Raw genomic sequence first — 18,721 nt, forward strand, 5'->3', positions numbered from 1 at the left:
GTGAGGAGAAGTTCTCCCTGGTAGAGGTCAGTGAGGAGAAGTTCTCCCTGGTAGAGGTCAGTGAGGAGAAGTTCTCCCTGGTAGAGGTCAGTGAGGAGAAGTTCTCCCTGGTAGAGGTCAGTGAGGAGAAGTTCTCCCTGGTAGAGGTCAGTGAGGAGAAGTTCTCCCTGGTAGAGGTCAGTGAGGAGAAGTTCTCCCTGGTAGAGGTCAGCCAACTCCTCTTTTGTGAGGAGAAGTTCTCCCTGGTAGAGGTCAGTCAGGAGAAGTTCTCCCTGGTAGAGGTCAGTCAACTCCTCTTTAGTGAGGAGAAGTTCTCCCTGGTGGAGGTCAGTCAGCTCCTCTTTAGTGAGGAGAAGTTCTCCCTGGTAGAGGTCAGTCAGCTCCTCTTTAGTGAGGAGAAGTTCTCCCTGGTGGAGGTCAGTCAGCTCCTCTTTAGTGAGGAGAAGTTCTCCCTGGTGGAGGTCAGTCAGCTCCTCTTTAGTGAGGAGAAGTTCTCCCTGGTAGAGGTCAGTCAGCTCCTCTTTAGTGAGGAAGTTCTCCCTGGTAGAGGTCAGTCAGCTCCTCTTTAGTGAGGAAGTTCTCCCTGGTAGAGGTCAGTCAACTCCTCTTTAGTGAGGAGAAGTTCTCCCTGGTAGAGGTCAGTCAGGAGAAGTTCTCCCTGGTAGAGGTCAGTCAGCTCCTCTTTAGTGAGGAAGTTCTCCCTGATAGAGGTCAGTCAGCTCCTCTTTAGTGAGGAAGTTCTCCCTGATAGAGGTCAGTCAGGAGAAGTTCTCCCTGGTAGAGGTCAGTGAGGAGAAGTTCTCCCTGGTAGAGGTCAGTCAGCCTAACCCCTCTTTAGTGAGGAGAAGTTCTCCCTGGTAGAGGTCAGTCAACTCCTCTTTAGTCAGGAGAAGTTCTCCCTGGTAGAGATCAGTCAGCTCCTCTTTAGTCAGGAGAAGTTCTCCCTGGTAGAGGTCAGTCAACTCCTCTTTAGTGAGGAGAAGTTCTCCCTGGTAGAGGTCAGTCAGGAGAAGTTCTCCCTGGTAGAGGTCAGTCAGCCTAACTCCTCTTTAGTGAGGAGAAGTTCTCCCTGGTAGAGGTCAGTCAACTCCTCTTTAGTCAGGAGAAGTTCTCCCTGGTAGAGGTCAGTCAGGAGAAGTTCTCCCTGGTAGAGGTCAGTCAGGAGAAGTTCTCCCTGGTAGAGGTCAGTCAGGAGAAGTTCTCCCTGGTAGAGGTCAGTCAGGAGAAGTTCTCCCTGGTAGAGGTCAGTGAGGAGAAGTTCTCCCTGGTGGAGGTCAGTCAGCTCCTCTTTAGTGAGGAGAAGTTCTCCCTGGTAGAGGTCAGTCAGCTCCTCTTTAGTGAGGAAGTTCTCCCTGGTAGAGGTCAGTCAGCTCCTCTTTAGTGAGGAAGTTCTCCCTGATAGAGGTCAGTCAACTCCTCTTTAGTGAGGAGAAGTTCTCCCTGGTAGAGGTCAGTCAGGAGAAGTTCTCCCTGGTAGAGGTCAGTCAGCTCCTCTTTAGTGAGGAAGTTCTCCCTGATATAGGTCAGTCAGCTCCTCTTTAGTGAGGAAGTTCTCCCTGATAGAGGTCAGTCAGCTCCTCTTTAGTGAGGAAGTTCTCCCTGATAGAGGTCAGTCAGGAGAAGTTCTCCCTGGTAGAGGTCAGTGAGGAGAAGTTCTCCCTGGTAGAGGTCAGTCAGCCTAACCCCTCTTTAGTGAGGAGAAGTTCTCCCTGGTAGAGGTCAGTCAACTCCTCTTTAGTCAGGAGAAGTTCTCCCTGGTAGAGATCAGTCAGCTCCTCTTTAGTCAGGAGAAGTTCTCCCTGGTAGAGGTCAGTCAGCTCCTCTTTAGTGAGGAAGTTCTCCCTGATATAGGTCAGTCAGCTCCTCTTTAGTGAGGAAGTTCTCCCTGATAGAGGTCAGTCAGCTCCTCTTTAGTGAGGAAGTTCTCCCTGATAGAGGTCAGTGAGGAGAAGTTCTCCCTGGTAGAGGTCAGTCAGCCTAACCCCTCTTTAGTGAGGAGAAGTTCTCCCTGGTAGAGGTCAGTCAACTCCTCTTTAGTCAGGAGAAGTTCTCCCTGGTAGAGGTCAGTCAACTCCTCTTTAGTGAGGAGAAGTTCTCCCTGGTGGAGGTCAGTCAGCTCCTCTTTAGTGAGGAGAAGTTCTCCCTGGTGGAGGTCAGTCAGCTCCTCTTTAGTGAGGAGAAGTTCTCCCTGGTAGAGGTCAGTCAGCTCCTCTTTAGTGAGGAAGTTCTCCCTGGTAGAGGTCAGTCAGCTCCTCTTTAGTGAGGAAGTTCTCCCTGGTAGAGGTCAGTCAACTCCTCTTTAGTGAGGAGAAGTTCTCCCTGGTAGAGGTCAGTCAGGAGAAGTTCTCCCTGGTAGAGGTCAGTCAGCTCCTCTTTAGTGAGGAAGTTCTCCCTGATAGAGGTCAGTCAGCTCCTCTTTAGTGAGGAAGTTCTCCCTGATAGAGGTCAGTCAGGAGAAGTTCTCCCTGGTAGAGGTCAGTGAGGAGAAGTTCTCCCTGGTAGAGGTCAGTCAGCCTAACCCCTCTTTAGTGAGGAGAAGTTCTCCCTGGTAGAGGTCAGTCAACTCCTCTTTAGTCAGGAGAAGTTCTCCTCTTTAGAGATCAGTCAGCTCCTCTTTAGTCAGGAGTTCTCCCTGGTAGAGATCAGTCAGCTCCTCTTTAGTCAGGAGAAGTTCTCCCTGGTAGAGGTCAGTCAGGAGAAGTTCTCCCTGGTAGAGGTCAGTCAGCCTAACTCCTCTTTAGTGAGGAGAAGTTCTCCCTGGTAGAGGTCAGTCAACTCCTCTTTAGTCAGGAGAAGTTCTCCCTGGTAGAGGTCAGTCAGGAGAAGTTCTCCCTGGTAGAGGTCAGTCAGGAGAAGTTCTCCCTGGTAGAGGTCAGTCAGGAGAAGTTCTCCCTGGTAGAGGTCAGTCAGGAGAAGTTCTCCCTGGTAGAGGTCAGTGAGGAGAAGTTCTCCCTGGTGGAGGTCAGTCAGCTCCTCTTTAGTGAGGAGAAGTTCTCCCTGGTAGAGGTCAGTCAGCTCCTCTTTAGTGAGGAAGTTCTCCCTGGTAGAGGTCAGTCAGCTCCTCTTTAGTGAGGAAGTTCTCCCTGATAGAGGTCAGTCAACTCCTCTTTAGTGAGGAGAAGTTCTCCCTGGTAGAGGTCAGTCAGGAGAAGTTCTCCCTGGTAGAGGTCAGTCAGCTCCTCTTTAGTGAGGAAGTTCTCCCTGATATAGGTCAGTCAGCTCCTCTTTAGTGAGGAAGTTCTCCCTGATAGAGGTCAGTCAGCTCCTCTTTAGTGAGGAAGTTCTCCCTGATAGAGGTCAGTCAGGAGAAGTTCTCCCTGGTAGAGGTCAGTGAGGAGAAGTTCTCCCTGGTAGAGGTCAGTCAGCCTAACCCCTCTTTAGTGAGGAGAAGTTCTCCCTGGTAGAGGTCAGTCAACTCCTCTTTAGTCAGGAGAAGTTCTCCCTGGTAGAGATCAGTCAGCTCCTCTTTAGTCAGGAGAAGTTCTCCCTGGTAGAGGTCAGTCAGCTCCTCTTTAGTGAGGAAGTTCTCCCTGATATAGGTCAGTCAGCTCCTCTTTAGTGAGGAAGTTCTCCCTGATAGAGGTCAGTCAGCTCCTCTTTAGTGAGGAAGTTCTCCCTGATAGAGGTCAGTGAGGAGAAGTTCTCCCTGGTAGAGGTCAGTCAGCCTAACCCCTCTTTAGTGAGGAGAAGTTCTCCCTGGTAGAGGTCAGTCAACTCCTCTTTAGTCAGGAGAAGTTCTCCCTGGTAGAGGTCAGTCAGGAGAAGTTCTCCCTGGTAGAGGTCAGTCAGCCTAACTCCTCTTTAGTGAGGAAGTTCTCCCTGGTAGAGGTCAGTCAACTCCTCTTTAGTCGGGAGAAGTTCTCCCTGGTAGAGGTCAGTCAGGAGAAGTTCTCCCTGGTAGAGGTCAGTCAGGAGAAGTTCTCCCTGGTAGAGGTCAGTCAGGAGAAGTTCTCCCTGGTAGAGGTCAGTCAGGAGAAGTTCTCCCTGGTAGAGGTCAGTCAGGAGAAGTTCTCCCTGGTAGAGGTCAGTCAGGAGAAGTTCTCCCTGGTAGAGGTCAGTCAGGAGAAGTTCTCCCTGGTAGAGGTCAGTCAGGAGAAGTTCTCCCTGGTAGAGGTCAGTCAGGAGAAGTTCTCCCTGGTAGAGGTCAGTCAGGAGAAGTTCTCCCTGGTAGAGGTCAGTCAGGAGAAGTTCTCCCTGGTAGAGGTCAGTCAGGAGAAGTTCTCCCTGGTAGAGGTCAGTCAGGAGAAGTTCTCCCTGGTAGAGGTCAGTCAGGAGAAGTTCTCCCTGGTAGAGGTCAGTCAGCCTAACTCCTCTTTAGTGAGGAGAAGTTCTCCCTGGTAGAGGTCAGTCAACTCCTCTTTAGTCAGGAGAAGTTCTCCCTGGTAGAGGTCAGTCAGGAGAAGTTCTCCCTGGTAGAGGTCAGTCAGGAGAAGTTCTCCCTGGTAGAGGTCAGTCAGGAGAAGTTCTCCCTGGTAGAGGTCAGTGAGGAGAAGTTCTCCCTGGTGGAGGTCAGTCAGCTCCTCTTTAGTGAGGAGAAGTTCTCCCTGGTAGAGGTCAGTCAGCTCCTCTTTAGTGAGGAAGTTCTCCCTGGTAGAGGTCAGTCAGCTCCTCTTTAGTGAGGAAGTTCTCCCTGATAGAGGTCAGTCAACTCCTCTTTAGTGAGGAGAAGTTCTCCCTGGTAGAGGTCAGTCAGGAGAAGTTCTCCCTGGTAGAGGTCAGTCAGCTCCTCTTTAGTGAGGAAGTTCTCCCTGATATAGGTCAGTCAGCTCCTCTTTAGTGAGGAAGTTCTCCCTGATAGAGGTCAGTCAGCTCCTCTTTAGTGAGGAAGTTCTCCCTGATAGAGGTCAGTCAGGAGAAGTTCTCCCTGGTAGAGGTCAGTGAGGAGAAGTTCTCCCTGGTAGAGGTCAGTCAGCCTAACCCCTCTTTAGTGAGGAGAAGTTCTCCCTGGTAGAGGTCAGTCAACTCCTCTTTAGTCAGGAGAAGTTCTCCCTGGTAGAGATCAGTCAGCTCCTCTTTAGTCAGGAGAAGTTCTCCCTGGTAGAGGTCAGTCAGCTCCTCTTTAGTGAGGAAGTTCTCCCTGATATAGGTCAGTCAGCTCCTCTTTAGTGAGGAAGTTCTCCCTGATAGAGGTCAGTCAGCTCCTCTTTAGTGAGGAAGTTCTCCCTGATAGAGGTCAGTGAGGAGAAGTTCTCCCTGGTAGAGGTCAGTCAGCCTAACCCCTCTTTAGTGAGGAGAAGTTCTCCCTGGTAGAGGTCAGTCAACTCCTCTTTAGTCAGGAGAAGTTCTCCCTGGTAGAGGTCAGTCAGGAGAAGTTCTCCCTGGTAGAGGTCAGTCAGCCTAACTCCTCTTTAGTGAGGAGAAGTTCTCCCTGGTAGAGGTCAGTCAACTCCTCTTTAGTCGGGAGAAGTTCTCCCTGGTAGAGGTCAGTCAGGAGAAGTTCTCCCTGGTAGAGGTCAGTCAGGAGAAGTTCTCCCTGGTAGAGGTCAGTCAGGAGAAGTTCTCCCTGGTAGAGGTCAGTCAGGAGAAGTTCTCCCTGGTAGAGGTCAGTCAGGAGAAGTTCTCCCTGGTAGAGGTCAGTCAGGAGAAGTTCTCCCTGGTAGTCAGGAGAAGTTCTCCCTGGTAGAGGTCAGTCAGGAGAAGTTCTCCCTGGTTCTCCCTGGTAGGGTCAGTCAGGAGAAGTTCTCCCTGGTAGAGGTCAGTCAGGAGAAGTTCTCCCTGGTAGAGGTCAGTCAGGAGAAGTTCTCCCTGGTAGAGGTCAGTCAGGAGAAGTTCTCCCTGGTAGAGGTCAGTCAGGAGAAGTTCTCCCTGGTAGAGGTCAGTCAGGAGAAGTTCTCCCTGGTAGAGGTCAGTCAGGAGAAGTTCTCCCTGGTAGAGGTCAGTCAGGAGAAGTTCTCCCTGGTAGAGGTCAGTCAGGAGAAGTTCTCCCTGGTAGAGGTCAGTCAGGAGAAGTTCTCCCTGGTAGAGGTCAGTCAGGAGAAGTTCTCCCTGGTAGAGGTCAGTCAGGAGAAGTTCTCCCTGGTAGAGGTCAGTCAGCCTAACTCCTCTTTAGTGTCTCTGACTAACCTGTCTCTAATTTACCTTTGTGAGGTGTCTCTAACTTACCTAGGTGTGTTAGACTAACTAACCTGTCTCTAGGTGTGTTAGACAAACTAACCTGTCTCTAGGTGTGTTAGACAAACTAACCTGTCTCTAGGTGTGTTAGAGACAAACTAACCTGTCTCTAGGTGTGTTAGAGACAAACTAACCTGTCTCTAGGTGTGTTAGAGACAAACTAACCTGTCTCTAGGTGTGTTAGAGACAAACTAACCTGTCTCTAGGTGTGTTAGACAAACTAACCTGTCTCTAGGTGTGTTAGACGAACTAACCTGTCTCTAGGTGTGTTAGAGACAAACTAACCTGTCTCTAGGTGTGTTAGAGACAAACTAACCTGTCTCTAGGTGTGTTAGACAAACTAACCTGTCTCTAGGTGTGTTAGACGAACTAACCTGTCTCTAGGTGTGTTAGAGACGAACTAACCTGTCTCTAGGTGTGTTAGACGAACTAACCTGTCTCTAGGTGTGTTAGAGACGAACTAACCTGTCTCTAGGTGTGTTAGAGACGAACTAACCTGTCTCTAGGTGTGTTAGAGACGAACTAACCTGTCTCTAGGTGTGTTAGACTAACTAACCTGTCTCTAGGTGTGTTAGAGACTAACTAAACGTGAGGTGGTCCTTCCCTCCAGGTGATGGCCATGATAAAGGGTTTACAGGTCCTGATGGGTCGTATGGAGTCTGTTTTTAACCACGCTATCCGCCACACCATCTACTCGGCCCTGCAGGACTTCGCCCAGCTCACCCTGAGAGACCCGCTACGGCAGGCCATCAAGAAGAAGAAGAACGTGGTGCAGAGGTACTACGGAGCGACACACACACACACACACACACACACACACACACACACACACACACACACACACACACACACACACACACACACACACACACGCTCAGTCACTCTGATGTACTGATCAACATGTTTCTCTCCCCAGTGTCCTGCAGGCCATCAGGAAGACCATCTGTGATTGGGAGGCAGGACATGAGCCCCACAATGACCCTGCCCTGCGAGGAGAGAAAGACCCCAAGGGAGGCTTTGACATCAAGGTTCCTCGCCGCGCCGTCGGCCCTTCCAGCACACAGGTCTGTCTGAGCCCCCTCTCTCAGCACCCTCGGTCTCTCTCCCCCTCTCTCTCAGCACCCTCGGTCTCTCTCCCCCTCTCTCTCAGCACCCTCGGTCTCTCTCCCCCTCTCTCTCAGCACCCTCGGTCTCTCTCCCCCTCTCTCTCAGCACCCCTGGTCTCTCTCTCTGCACCCTCTGTTTTCTCTCTCTCAGCACCCCTGGTCTCTCTCTCAGCACCCTCTGTTTTCTCTCTCTCAGCACCCCTGGTCTCTCTCTCAGCACCCTCTGTTTTCTCTCTCTCAGCACCCCTGGTCTCTCTCTCAGCACCCTCTGTTTTCTCTCTCTCAGCACCCCTGGTCTCTCTCTCAGCACCCTCTGTTTTCTCTCTCTCAGCACCCCTGGTCTCTCTCTCAGCACCCTCTGTTTTCTCTCTCTCAGCACCCTCTGTTTTCTCTCTCTCAGCACCCTCGGTCTCTCAGCACCCTCGGTCTCTCTCCCCCTCTCTCTCAGCACCCTCGGCCTCTCTCTCTCTCAGCACCCTCGGCCTCTCTCTCTCAGCACCCTCGGCCTCTCTCCCCCTCTCTCTCAGCACCCTCGGTCTCTCTCCCCCTCTCTCTCAGCACCCTCGGCCTCTCTCCCCCTCTCTCTCAGCACCCTCGGCCTCTCTCTCTCAGCACCCTCAGCCTCTCTCCCCCTCTCTCTCAGCACCCTCTGCCTCTCTCTCTCTCAGCACCCTCGGCCTCTCTCTCTCTCAGCACCCTCGGCCTCTCTCTCTCTCAGCACCCTCGGCCTCTCTCTCTCTCAGCACCCTCGGCCTCTCTCTCTCTCAGCACCCTCGGCCTCTCTCAGCACCCTCTCTCTCTCAGCACCCTCGGCCTCTCTCTCTCTCAGCACCCTCGGCCTCTCTCTCTCTCAGCACCCTCGGCCTCTCTCTCTCTCAGCACCCTCGGCCTCTCTCTCTCTCAGCACCCTCGGCCTCTCTCTCTCTCAGCACCCTCGGCCTCTCTCTCTCTCAGCACCCTCGGCCTCTCTCTCTCTCAGCACCCTCGGCCTCTCTCTCTCTCAGCACCCTCGGCCTCTCTCTCTCAGCACCCTCGGCCTCTCTCTCTCAGCACCCTGGGCCTCTCTCTCTCTCTCAGCACCCTCGGTCTCTCTCTCTCTCTCAGCACCCTCGGTCTCTCTCTCTCTCAGCACCCTCGGCCTCTCTCTCTCTCTCAGCACCCTCGGGTCTCTCTCAGCACCCTGGGCCTCTCTCTCTCTCTCAGCACCCTCGGCCTCTCTCTCTCTCAGCACCCTCTGTCTCTCTCTCTCTCAGCACCCTCTGTCTCTCTCTCTCTCAGCACCCTCTGTCTCTCTCTCTCTCAGCACCCTCTGTCTCTCTCTCTCTCAGCACCCTCGGTCTCTCTCTCTCTCAGCACCCTCGGTCTCTCTCTCTCTCAGCACCCTCGGTCTCTCTCTCTCTCAGCACCCTCGGCCTCTCTCTCTCTCAGCACCCTCGGGTCTCTCTCAGCACCCTGGGCCTCTCTCTCTCTCTCAGCACCCTGGGCCTCTCTCTCTCTCTCAGCACCCTCGGCCTCTCTCTCTCTCAGCACCCTCGGCCTCTCTCTCTCTCAGCACCCTCGGCCTCTCTCAGCACCCTCGGGTCTCTCTCAGCACCCTGGGCCTCTCTCTCTCAGCACCCTCGGGTCTCTCTCAGCACCCTGGGCCTCTCTCTCTCAGCACCCTCGGCCTCTCTCTCTCTCAGCACCCTCGGCCTCTCTCTCTCTCAGCACCCTCGGCCTCTCTCTCTCTCAGCACCCTCGGCCTCTCTCTCTCTCAGCACCCTCTGTCTCTCTCTCTCTCAGCACCCTCTGTCTCTCTCTCTCTCAGCACCCTCGGTCTCTCTCTCTCTCAGCACCCTCGGTCTCTCTCTCTCTCAGCACCCTCGGCCTCTCTCAGCACCCTCGGCCTCTCTCAGCACCCTCGGCCTCTCTCAGCACCCTCGGCCTCTCTCAGCACCCTCGGCCCTCTCTCTCTCAGCACCCTCGGCCTCTCTCTCTCTCAGCACCCTCGGCCTCTCTCGCTCTCAGCACCCTCGGCCTCTCTCTCTCTCAGCACCCTCGGCCTCTCTCTCTCTCAGCACCCTCGGCCTCTCTCTCTCTCAGCACCCTCGGCCTCTCTCTCTCTCAGCACCCTCGGCCTCTCTCTCTCTCAGCACCCTCGGCCTCTCTCTCTCTCTCAGCACCCTCGGGTCTCTCTCAGCACCCTCGGCCTCTCTCTCTCTCAGCACCCTCGGGTCTCTCTCAGCACCCTGGGCCTCTCTCTCTCAGCACCCTCGGGTCTCTCTCAGCACCCTCGGCCTCTCTCTCTCTCAGCACATGGTTTCAGGATGGATCTTAGTAGTGAGAAAGACAACATGGTGTGCCTGTTCCAGTATCTCTGCAACATCCGGCCTCCTGGGCTTTTCGTTTAATGTCCTCTCCTCCTCCTCCTCTGTAGCTGTACATGGTTCGTACCATGCTGGAGTCTCTGATAGCTGATAAGAGTGGTTCTAAGAAGACCCTCCGCAGCAGTCTGGAGGGACCCACCATCATGGACATGGAGAAGTTCCACAGAGAGTCCTTCTTCTATACTCACCTGCTCAACTTCAGCGGTAAGGAGTTTACAGAACCATCCTGCTCTCTCTCCCTGTTCCCTCTCTACCTCTAACCCTCCGTCTGTCCCCCCCTAACCCTCCGTCTGTCCCCCTAACCCTCTGCCCCCCCTAACCCTCTGCCCCCTAACCCTCTGTCCCCCTAACCCCCTGTCCCCCTCCCTAACCCCCTGTCCCCCTCCCTAACCCCCTGTCCCCCTCCCTAACCCCCTGTCCCTCCCTAACCCCCTGTCCCCCTCCCTAACCCCCTGTCCCCCCCAACCCTCTGTCCCCCCTAACCCTCTGTCCCCCCCTAACCCTCTGCCCCCTAACCCTCTGCCCCCTCTCTAACCCCCTGTCCCCTCTCTAACCCTCTGTCCCCCCCTAACCCTCTGCCCCCCCCTAACCCTCTGCCCTCTCTCTAACCCCCTGTCCCCTCTCTAACCCTCTGTCCCCCCCCCCTAACCCTCTGTCACCCCCCCCTAACCCTCTGCCCCCCCCCCCCCCCTAACCCTCTGCCCCCTCTCTAACCCTCTGTCCCCCCCCCTAACCCTCTGCCCCCCCTAACCCTCTGCCCCCCCTAACCCTCTGCCCCCCCCCTAACCCTCTGCCCCCTCTCTAACCCCCTGTCCCCTCTCTAACCCTCTGTCCCCCCCTAACCCTCTGCCCCCCCCTAACCCTCTGCCCTCTCTCTAACCCCCTGTCCCCTCTCTAACCCTCTGTCCCCCCCCCTAACCCTCTGTCACCCCCCTAACCCTCTGCCCCCCCTAACCCTCTGCCCCTCTCTAACCCCCTGTCCCCTCTCTAACCCCCTGTCCCCCCCCTCTGCCCCCCCTAACCCTCTGCCCCCCCTAACCCTCTGCCCCTCTCTAACCCCCTGTCCCCTCTCTAACCCCCCCCTGTCCCCCCCCCCTAACCCTCTGCCCCCTAACCCTCTGCCCCCTCTCTAACCCCTGTCCCCACCCTAACCCTCTGCCCCCCTAACCCTCTGCCCCCCCCTAACCCTCTGCCCCCTCTCTAACCCCCTGTCCCCTCTCTAACCCTCTGTCCCCCCTAACCCTCTGTCCCCCCACCCTAACCCTCTGCCCCCCCCTAACCCTCTGCCCCCTCTCTAACCCCCTGTCCCCTCTCTAACCCTCTGCCCCCCCTAACCCTCTGTCCCCTAACAGAGACCCTACAGCAGTGCTGTGACCTGTCTCAGCTGTGGTTCAGAGAGTTCTTCCTGGAGCTGACCATGGGGCGCAGGATCCAGTTCCCCATCGAGATGTCCATGCCCTGGATCCTCACAGACCACATTCTGGAGACCAAGGAGGCCTCTATGATGGAGTAAGGAGCACACACACACACACACACACAGACACACAGACACAGACACAGACACAGACACACACAGACACACACAGACACACAGACACACACACAGTCGTCCATCCAGAGCCAGTCTCATGAAGTGTCTGTCCTCCAGGTATGTGCTGTATCCTCTGGACCTCTATAATGACAGTGCCCACTACGCCCTGACCAGGTTCAAGAAGCAGTTCCTCTACGATGAGATAGAAGCAGAGGTATGTAGTTCACCGTTAGACTAGTCATCACTACAGCAGAGGTATGTAGTTCACCGTTAGACTAGTCATCACTACAGCAGAGGTAACTAGTTCACCATTAGACTAGTCATCACTACAGCAGAGGTATGTAGTTCACCGTTAGACTAGTCATCACTACAGCAGAGGTAACTAGTTCACCATTAGACTAGTCATCACTACAGCAGAGGTAACTAGTTCACCATTAGACTAGTCATCACTACAGCAGAGGTAACTAGTTCACCATTAGACTAGTCATCACTACAGCAGAGGTAACTAGTTCACCATTAGACTAGTCATCACTACAGCAGAGGTAACTAGTTCACCATTAGACTAGTCATCACTACAGCAGAGGTAACTAGTTCACCATTAGACTAGTCATCACTACAGCAGAGGTAACTAGTTCACCATTAGACTAGTCATCACTAGAGGTAACAGTTCAGACTAGTCATCACTACAGTAACTAGTTCACCATTAGACTAGTCATCACTACAGCAGAGGTAACTAGTTCACCATTAGACTAGTCATCACTACAGCAGAGGTAACTAGTTCACCATTAGACTAGTCATCACTACAGCAGAGGTAACTAGTTCACCATTAGACTAGTCATCACTACAGCAGAGGTAACTAGTTCACCATTAGACTAGTCATCACTACAGCAGAGGTAACTAGTTCACCATTAGACTAGTCATCACTACAGCAGAGGTAACTAGTTCACCATTAGACTAGTCATCACTACAGCAGAGGTAACTAGTTCACCATTAGACTAGTCATCACTACAGCAGAGGTAACTAGTTCACCATTAGACTAGTCATCACTACAGCAGAGGTAACTAGTTCACCATTAGACTAGTCATCACTACAGCAGAGGTAACTAGTCATCACTACAGCAGAGGTAACTAGTCATCACTACAGCAGAGGTAACTAGTTCACCATTAGACTAGTCATCACTACAGCAGAGGTAACTAGTCATCACTACAGCAGAGGTAACTAGTCATCACTACAGCAGAGGTAACTAGTCATCACTACAGCAGAGGTAACTAGTCATCACTACAGCAGAGGTAACTAGTCATCACTACAGCAGAGGTAACTAGTCATCACTACAGCAGAGGTAACTAGTCATCACTACAGCAGAGGTAACTAGTCATCACTACAGCAGAGGTAACTAGTCATCACTACAGCAGAGGTAACTAGTCATCACTACAGCAGAGGTAACTAGTCATCACTACAGCAGAGGTAACTAGTTCACCATTAGACTAGTGCCCACTACAGCAGAGGTAACTAGTCACCACTACAGCAGAGGTAACTAGTCACCACTACAGCAGAGGTAACTAGTCACCACTACAGCAGAGGTAACTAGTCACCACTACAGCAGAGGTAACTAGTCACCACTACAGCAGAGGTAACTAGTCACCACTACAGCAGAGGTAACTAGTCACCACTACAGCAGAGGTAACTAGTCACCACTACAGCAGAGGTAACTAGTCACCACTACAGCAGAGGTAACTAGTCACCACTACAGCAGAGGTAACTAGTCACCACTACAGCAGAGGTAACTAGTCACCACTACAGCAGAGGTAACTAGTCACCACTACAGCAGAGGTAACTAGTCACCACTACAGCAGAGGCAACTAGTCACCACTACAGCAGAGGTAACTAGTCACCACTACAGCAGAGGTAACTAGTCACCACTACAGCAGAGGTAACTAGTCACCACTACAGCAGGGCAACTAGTCACCACTAGTCACCACTACAGCAGGGGCAACTAGTCACCACTACAGCAGGGGCAACTAGTCACCACTACAGCAGGGGCAACTAGTCACCACTACAGCAGAGGTAACTAGTCACCACTACAGCAGAGGTAACTAGTCATGTACCTGTGCATAATGGTTGATGTATTATTGAGCTGTGTACTGTACATTACTAGTAACATTAGATTTGGATTCGAATGGAAATACAGCCTCCTGCAAGGCCAACAATCACTGACCCAAATTACATTTAAGTCATTTACATTACATTTAAGTCATTTAGCAGACGCTCTTATCCAGAGCGACTTACAAATTGGTGCATTCACCTTATGACATCCAGTGGGACAGTCACTTAACAATAGTGCATCTAAAACTTAGGGGGGGTGGGGTGAGAGGGATTACTTAACCTATCCTAGGTATTCCTTAAAGAGGTGGGGTTTCAGGTGTCTCCGGAAGGTGGTGATTGACTCCGCTGTCCTGGCGTCGTGAGGGAGTTTGTTCCACCATTGGGGGGCCAGGGCAGCGAACAGTTTTGACTGGGCTGAGCGGGAGCTGTACTTCCTCAGTGGTAGGGAGGCGAGCAGGCCAGAGGTGGATGAACGCAGTGCCCTTGTTTGGGTGTAGGGCCTGATCAGAGCCTGGAGGTACTGAGGTGCCGTTCCCCTCACAGCTCCGTAGGCAAGCACCATGGTCTTGTAGCGGATGCGAGCTTCAACTGGAAGCCAGTGGAGAGAACGGAGGAGCGGGGTGACGTGAGAGAACTTGGGAAGGTTGAACACCAGACGGGCTGCGGCGTTCTGGATGAGTTGAAGGGGTTTAATGGCACAGGCAGGGAGCCCAGCCAACAGCGAGTTGCAGTAATCCAGACGGGAGATGACAAGTGCCTGGATTAGGACCTGCGCCGCTTCCTGTGTGAGGCAGGGTCGTACTCTGCGGATGTTGTAGAGCATGAACCTACAGGAACGGGCCACCGCCTTGATGTTAGTTGAGAACGACAGGGTGTTGTCAGGATCACGCCAAGGTTCTTGGCGCTCTGGGAGGAGGACACAATGGAGTTGTCAACCGTGATGGCGAGATCATGGAACGGGCAGTCCTTCCCCGGGAGGAAGAGCAGCTCCGTCTTGCCGAGGTTCAGCTTGAGGTGGTGATCCGTCATCCACACTGATATGTCTGCCAGACATGCAGAGATGCGATTCGCCACCTGGTCATCAGAAGGGGAAAGGAGAAGATTAATTGTGTGTCGTCTGCATAGCAATGATAAGAGAGACCATGTGAGGTTATGACAGAGCCAAGTGACTTGGTGTATAGCGAGAATAGGAGAGGGCCAAGAACAGAGCCCTGGGGACACCAGTGGTGAGAGCGCGTGGTGAGGAGACAGATTCTCGCCACGCCACCTGGTAGGAGCGACCTGTCAGGTAGGACGCAATCCAAGCGTGGGCCGCGCCGGAGATGCCCAACTCGGAGAGGGTGGAGAGGAGGATCTGATGGTTCACAGTATCGAAGGCAGCCGATAGATCTAGAAGGATGAGAGCAGAGGAGAGAGAGTTAGCTTTAGCAGTGCGGAGCGCCTCCGTGATACAGAGGAGAGCAGTCTCAGTTGAATGACTAGTCTTGAAACCTGACTGATTTGGATCAAGAAGGTCATTCAGAGAGAGATAGCGGGAGAGCTGGCCAAGGACGGCACGTTCAAGAGTTTTGGAGAGAAAAGAAAGAAGGGATACTGGTCTGTAATTGTTGACATCGGAGGGATCGAGTGTAGGTTTTTTCAGAAGGGGTGCAACTCTCGCTCTCTTGAAGACGGAAGGGACGTAGCCAACGGTCAGGGATGAGTTGATGAGCGAGGTGAGGTAAGGGAGAAGGTCTCCGGAAATGGTCTGGAGAAGAGAGGAGGGGATAGGGTCAAGCGGGCAGGTTGTTGGGCGGCCGGCCGTCACAAGACGCGAGATTTCATCTGGAGAGAGAGGGGAGAAAGAGGTCAGAGCACAGGGTAGGGCAGTGTGAGCAGAACCAGCGGTGTCGTTTGACTTAGCAAACGAGGATCGGATGTCGTCGACCTTCTTTTCAAAATGGTTGACGAAGTCATCTGCAGAGAGGGAGGGGGGAGGGGGCGGAGGATTCAGGAGGGAGGAGAAGGTGGCAAAGAGCTTCCTAGGGTTAGAGGCAGAAGCTTGGAATTTAGCGTGGTAGAAAGTGGCTTTAGCAGCAGAGACAGAGGAGGAAAATGTAGAGAGGAGGGAGTGAAAGGATGCCAGGTCCGCAGGGAGGCGAGTTTTCCTCCATTTCCGCTCGGCTGCCCGGAGCCCTGTTCTGTGAGCTCGCAATGAGTCATCGAGCCACGGAGCGGGAGGGGAGGACCGAGCCGGCCTGGAGGATAGGGGACATAGAGAGTCAAGGGATGCAGAGAGGGAGGAGAGGAGGGTTGAGGAGGCAGAATCAGGAGATAGGTGGGAGAAGGTTTGAGCGGAGGGAAGAGATGATAGGATGGAAGAGGAGAGAGTAGCGGGGGAGAGAGAGCGAAGGTTGGGACGGCGCGATACCATCCGAGTAGGGGCAGTGTGGGAGGTGTTGGATGAGAGCGAGAGGGAAAAGGATACAAGGCAGTGGTCGGAGACTTGGAGGGGAGTTGCAATGAGGTTAGTGGAAGAACAGCATCTAGTAAAGATGAGGTCGAGCGTATTGCCTGCCTTGTGAGTAGGGGGAAGGTGAGAGGGTGAGGTCAAAAGAGGAGAGGAGTGGAAAGAAGGAGGCAGAGAGGAAAGAGTCAAAGGTAGACGTGGGGAGGTTAAAGTCGCCCAGAACTGTGAGAGGTGAGCCGTCCTCAGGAAAGGAGCTTATCAAGGCATCAAGCTCATTGATGAACTCTCCGAGGGAACCTGGAGGGCGATAAATGATAAGGATGTTAAGCTTGAAAGGGCTAGTAACTGTGACAGCATGGAATTCAAAGGAGGCGATAGACAGATGGGTAAGGGGAGAAAGAGAGAATGACCACTTGGGAGAGATGAGGATCCCGGTGCCACCACCCCGCTGACCAGACGCTCTCGGGGTGTGCGAGAACACGTGGGCGGACGAAGAGAGAGCAGTAGGAGTAGCAGTGTTGTCTGTGGTGATCCATGTTTCCGTCAGGGCCAAGAAGTCGAGGGACTGGAGGGAGGCATGGGCTGAGATGAACTCTGCCTTGTTGACCGCAGATTGGCAGTTCCAGAGGCTACCGGAGACCTGGAACTCCACGTGGGTCGTGCGCGCTGGGACCACCAGAGTAGGGTGGCCGCGGCCACGCGGTGAGGAGCGTTTGTATGGTCTGTGCAGAGAGGAGAGAACAGGGATAAACCGACACATAGTTGACTGGCTACAGAAGAGGCTACGCTAATGCAAAGGAGATTGGAATGACAAGTGGACTACACGTCTCGAATGTTCAGAAAGTTAAGCTACGTAGCAAGAATCTTATTGACTAAAATGATTAAAATGATACAGTACTGCTGAAGTAGGCCAGCTGGCAGTGGGTGCGTTGTTGACACTACACTAATCAAGTCGTTCCGTTGAGTGTAATAGTTTCTGCAGTGTTGCTATTCGGGGCTAGCAGGCTAGCTAGCAGTGTTGTTTACGTTACGTTGCGTTAAAAGAACGACAATAGATGGCTAGCGAACCTAGAAAATCGCTCTAGACTACACAATTATCTTTGATACAAAGACGGCTATGTAGCTAGCTAAGTAGCTAGCTACGATCAAACAAATCAAACCGTTGTACTGTAATGAAAATGAAGTGAAAATGTGATACAACCTGTGAATGCGACCGGGTAGTTGAGTTCTATACAGAAGACGTTGGCTAGCGTTGGCTAGCTGTTGGCTAGCTAGCAGAGTCACCTACGTTAAGGACGACAAATAGCTGGCTAGCTAACCTCGGTAAATTAAGATAATCACTCTAAGACTACACACTCTAAACCTAAACAACACAATTATCTTGGATACGATGATACGATGATACGAAGACAGCAAAGACAGCTATGTAGCTAGCTAACACTAAACTAATCAAGTCGTTCAGTTGAGTGTAACAGTTTCTCCAGTGCAGCTAATCAGTGGACGTTAGCTAGCTGGCTAGTGAAGACTACGTTAGGACGGCGAAATACGATAATTACGCAATTATCTTTGATACAAAGACGGCTATGTAGCTAGCTGAGAAGAAATTGCTAAGATAAGACAAATCAAACCGTTGTGATATAATGAAATATAATGAAAAAGTTATACTACCCGTTGGAGCGACGTGCAGATGCGACCACTCGCTCCCCTTACCCCTTACCTCATGTCAACCTTGATGATGATGACTGATACTGTACTTCCTCTCTGACATCCTCTGCAGGTCAACCTGTGTTTTGATGATGACTGATACTGTACTTCCTCTCTGATATCCTCTGCAGGTCAACCTGTGTTTTGATGATGACTGATACTGTACTTCCTCTCTGACATCCTCTGCAGGTCTACCTGTGTTTTGATGATGACTGATACTGTACTTCCTCTCTGACATCCTCTGCAGGTCAACCTGTGTTTTGATGATGACTGATACTGTACTTCCTCTCTGACATCCTCTGCAGGTCAACCTGTGTTTTGATGATGACTGATACTGTACTTCCTCTATGACATCCTCTGCAGGTCAACCTGTGTTTTGATGATGACTGATATTGTACTTCCTCTCTGACATCCTCTGCAGGTCAACCTGTGTTTTGATGATGACTGATACTGTACTTCCTCTATGACATCCTCTGCAGGTCAACCTGTGTTTTGATCAGTTTGTCTACAAGCTGGCTGATCAGATATTTGCCTACTACAAGATTCTAGCTGGAAGGTACGTTCAATTTCTGTTGTCATTATGTATTTTCAGTTGATTTACCCTGCCGTTACCCTGCCTGGTGTTACCCTGCCTGGTGTTATCCTGCCTGGTGTTACCCTGCCTGGTGTTACCCTGCCTGGTGTTACCCTGCCTAGTGTTACCCTGCCTAGTGTTACCCTGCCTGGTGTTATCCTGCCTGGTGTTATCCTGCCTGGTGTTACCCTGCCTGGTGTTACCCTGGTGTTATCCTGCCTGGTGTTATCCTGCCTGGTGTTACCCTGCCTGGTGTTACCCTGCCTGGTGTTATCCTGCCTGGTGTTATCCTGCCTGGTGTTACCCTGGTGTTACCCTGGTGTTACCCTGCCTGGTGTTACCCTGCCTGGTGTTATCCTGCCTGGTGTTACCCTGGTGTTATCCTGCCTGGTGTTACCCTGCCTGGTGTTATCCTGCCTGGTGTTATCCTGCCTGGTGTTACCCTGCCTGGTGTTACCCTGCCTGGTGTTATCCTGCCTGGTGTTACCCTGGTGTTACCCTGCCTGGTGTTACCCTGCCTGGTATTACCCTGCCTGGTGTTACCCTGCCTGGTGTTACCCTGCCTGGTGTTACCCTGCCTGGTGTTACCCTGCCTGGTGTTACCCTGGTGTTATCCTGCCTGGTGTTACCCTGGTGTTATCCTGCCTGGTGTTACCCTGGTGTTACCCTGCCTGGTGTTACCCTGGTGTTATCCTGCCTGGTGTTATCCTGGTGTTATCCTGGTGTTACCCTGGTGTTATCCTGCCTGGTGTTATCCTGCCTGGTGTTATCCTGCCT

General features: G+C 52.7%; 1 protein-coding gene and 1 long non-coding RNA gene across 7 annotated transcripts in view; both read left to right on the top strand.

Annotated features, from left to right (window-relative positions):
- Nucleotides 1–18,721, top strand: part of LOC123996510 (cytoplasmic FMR1-interacting protein 1 homolog) — an 89,591-nt gene that overhangs the window by 47,944 nt on the left and 22,926 nt on the right. For 5 of the 6 annotated variants that reach the window (XR_006832002.1, XR_006832001.1, XM_046299900.1 and 2 more), the window contains 6 exons: nucleotides 6,722–6,888; nucleotides 7,028–7,175; nucleotides 9,634–9,787; nucleotides 10,936–11,092; nucleotides 11,232–11,328; nucleotides 17,850–17,926. Coding sequence is in view for 4 of the 6 variants with exons in the window: in XM_046299900.1 (XP_046155856.1) it covers nucleotides 6,722–6,888; nucleotides 7,028–7,175; nucleotides 9,634–9,787; nucleotides 10,936–11,092; nucleotides 11,232–11,328; nucleotides 17,850–17,926 (800 nt within the window). In the remaining 2 variants the exon portion in view is untranslated. Of the gene's footprint in view, nucleotides 1–3,886; nucleotides 3,904–6,721; nucleotides 6,889–7,027; nucleotides 7,176–9,633; nucleotides 9,788–10,935; nucleotides 11,093–11,231; nucleotides 11,329–17,849; nucleotides 17,927–18,721 lie in introns of those variants that run through there. The other variant, XM_046299904.1, reaches the window with a different exon arrangement.
- LOC123996512 lies at nucleotides 11,391–12,307 on the top strand. The gene is made up of 3 exons (XR_006832003.1): nucleotides 11,391–11,738; nucleotides 11,844–12,212; nucleotides 12,263–12,307. It is a non-coding gene; the product is annotated as an uncharacterized LOC123996512 (long non-coding RNA).

Source organism: Oncorhynchus gorbuscha, linkage group LG15 (genome assembly GCF_021184085.1).
Source record: "Oncorhynchus gorbuscha isolate QuinsamMale2020 ecotype Even-year linkage group LG15, OgorEven_v1.0, whole genome shotgun sequence".
Lineage (NCBI taxonomy): Eukaryota > Metazoa > Chordata > Actinopteri > Salmoniformes > Salmonidae > Oncorhynchus > Oncorhynchus gorbuscha.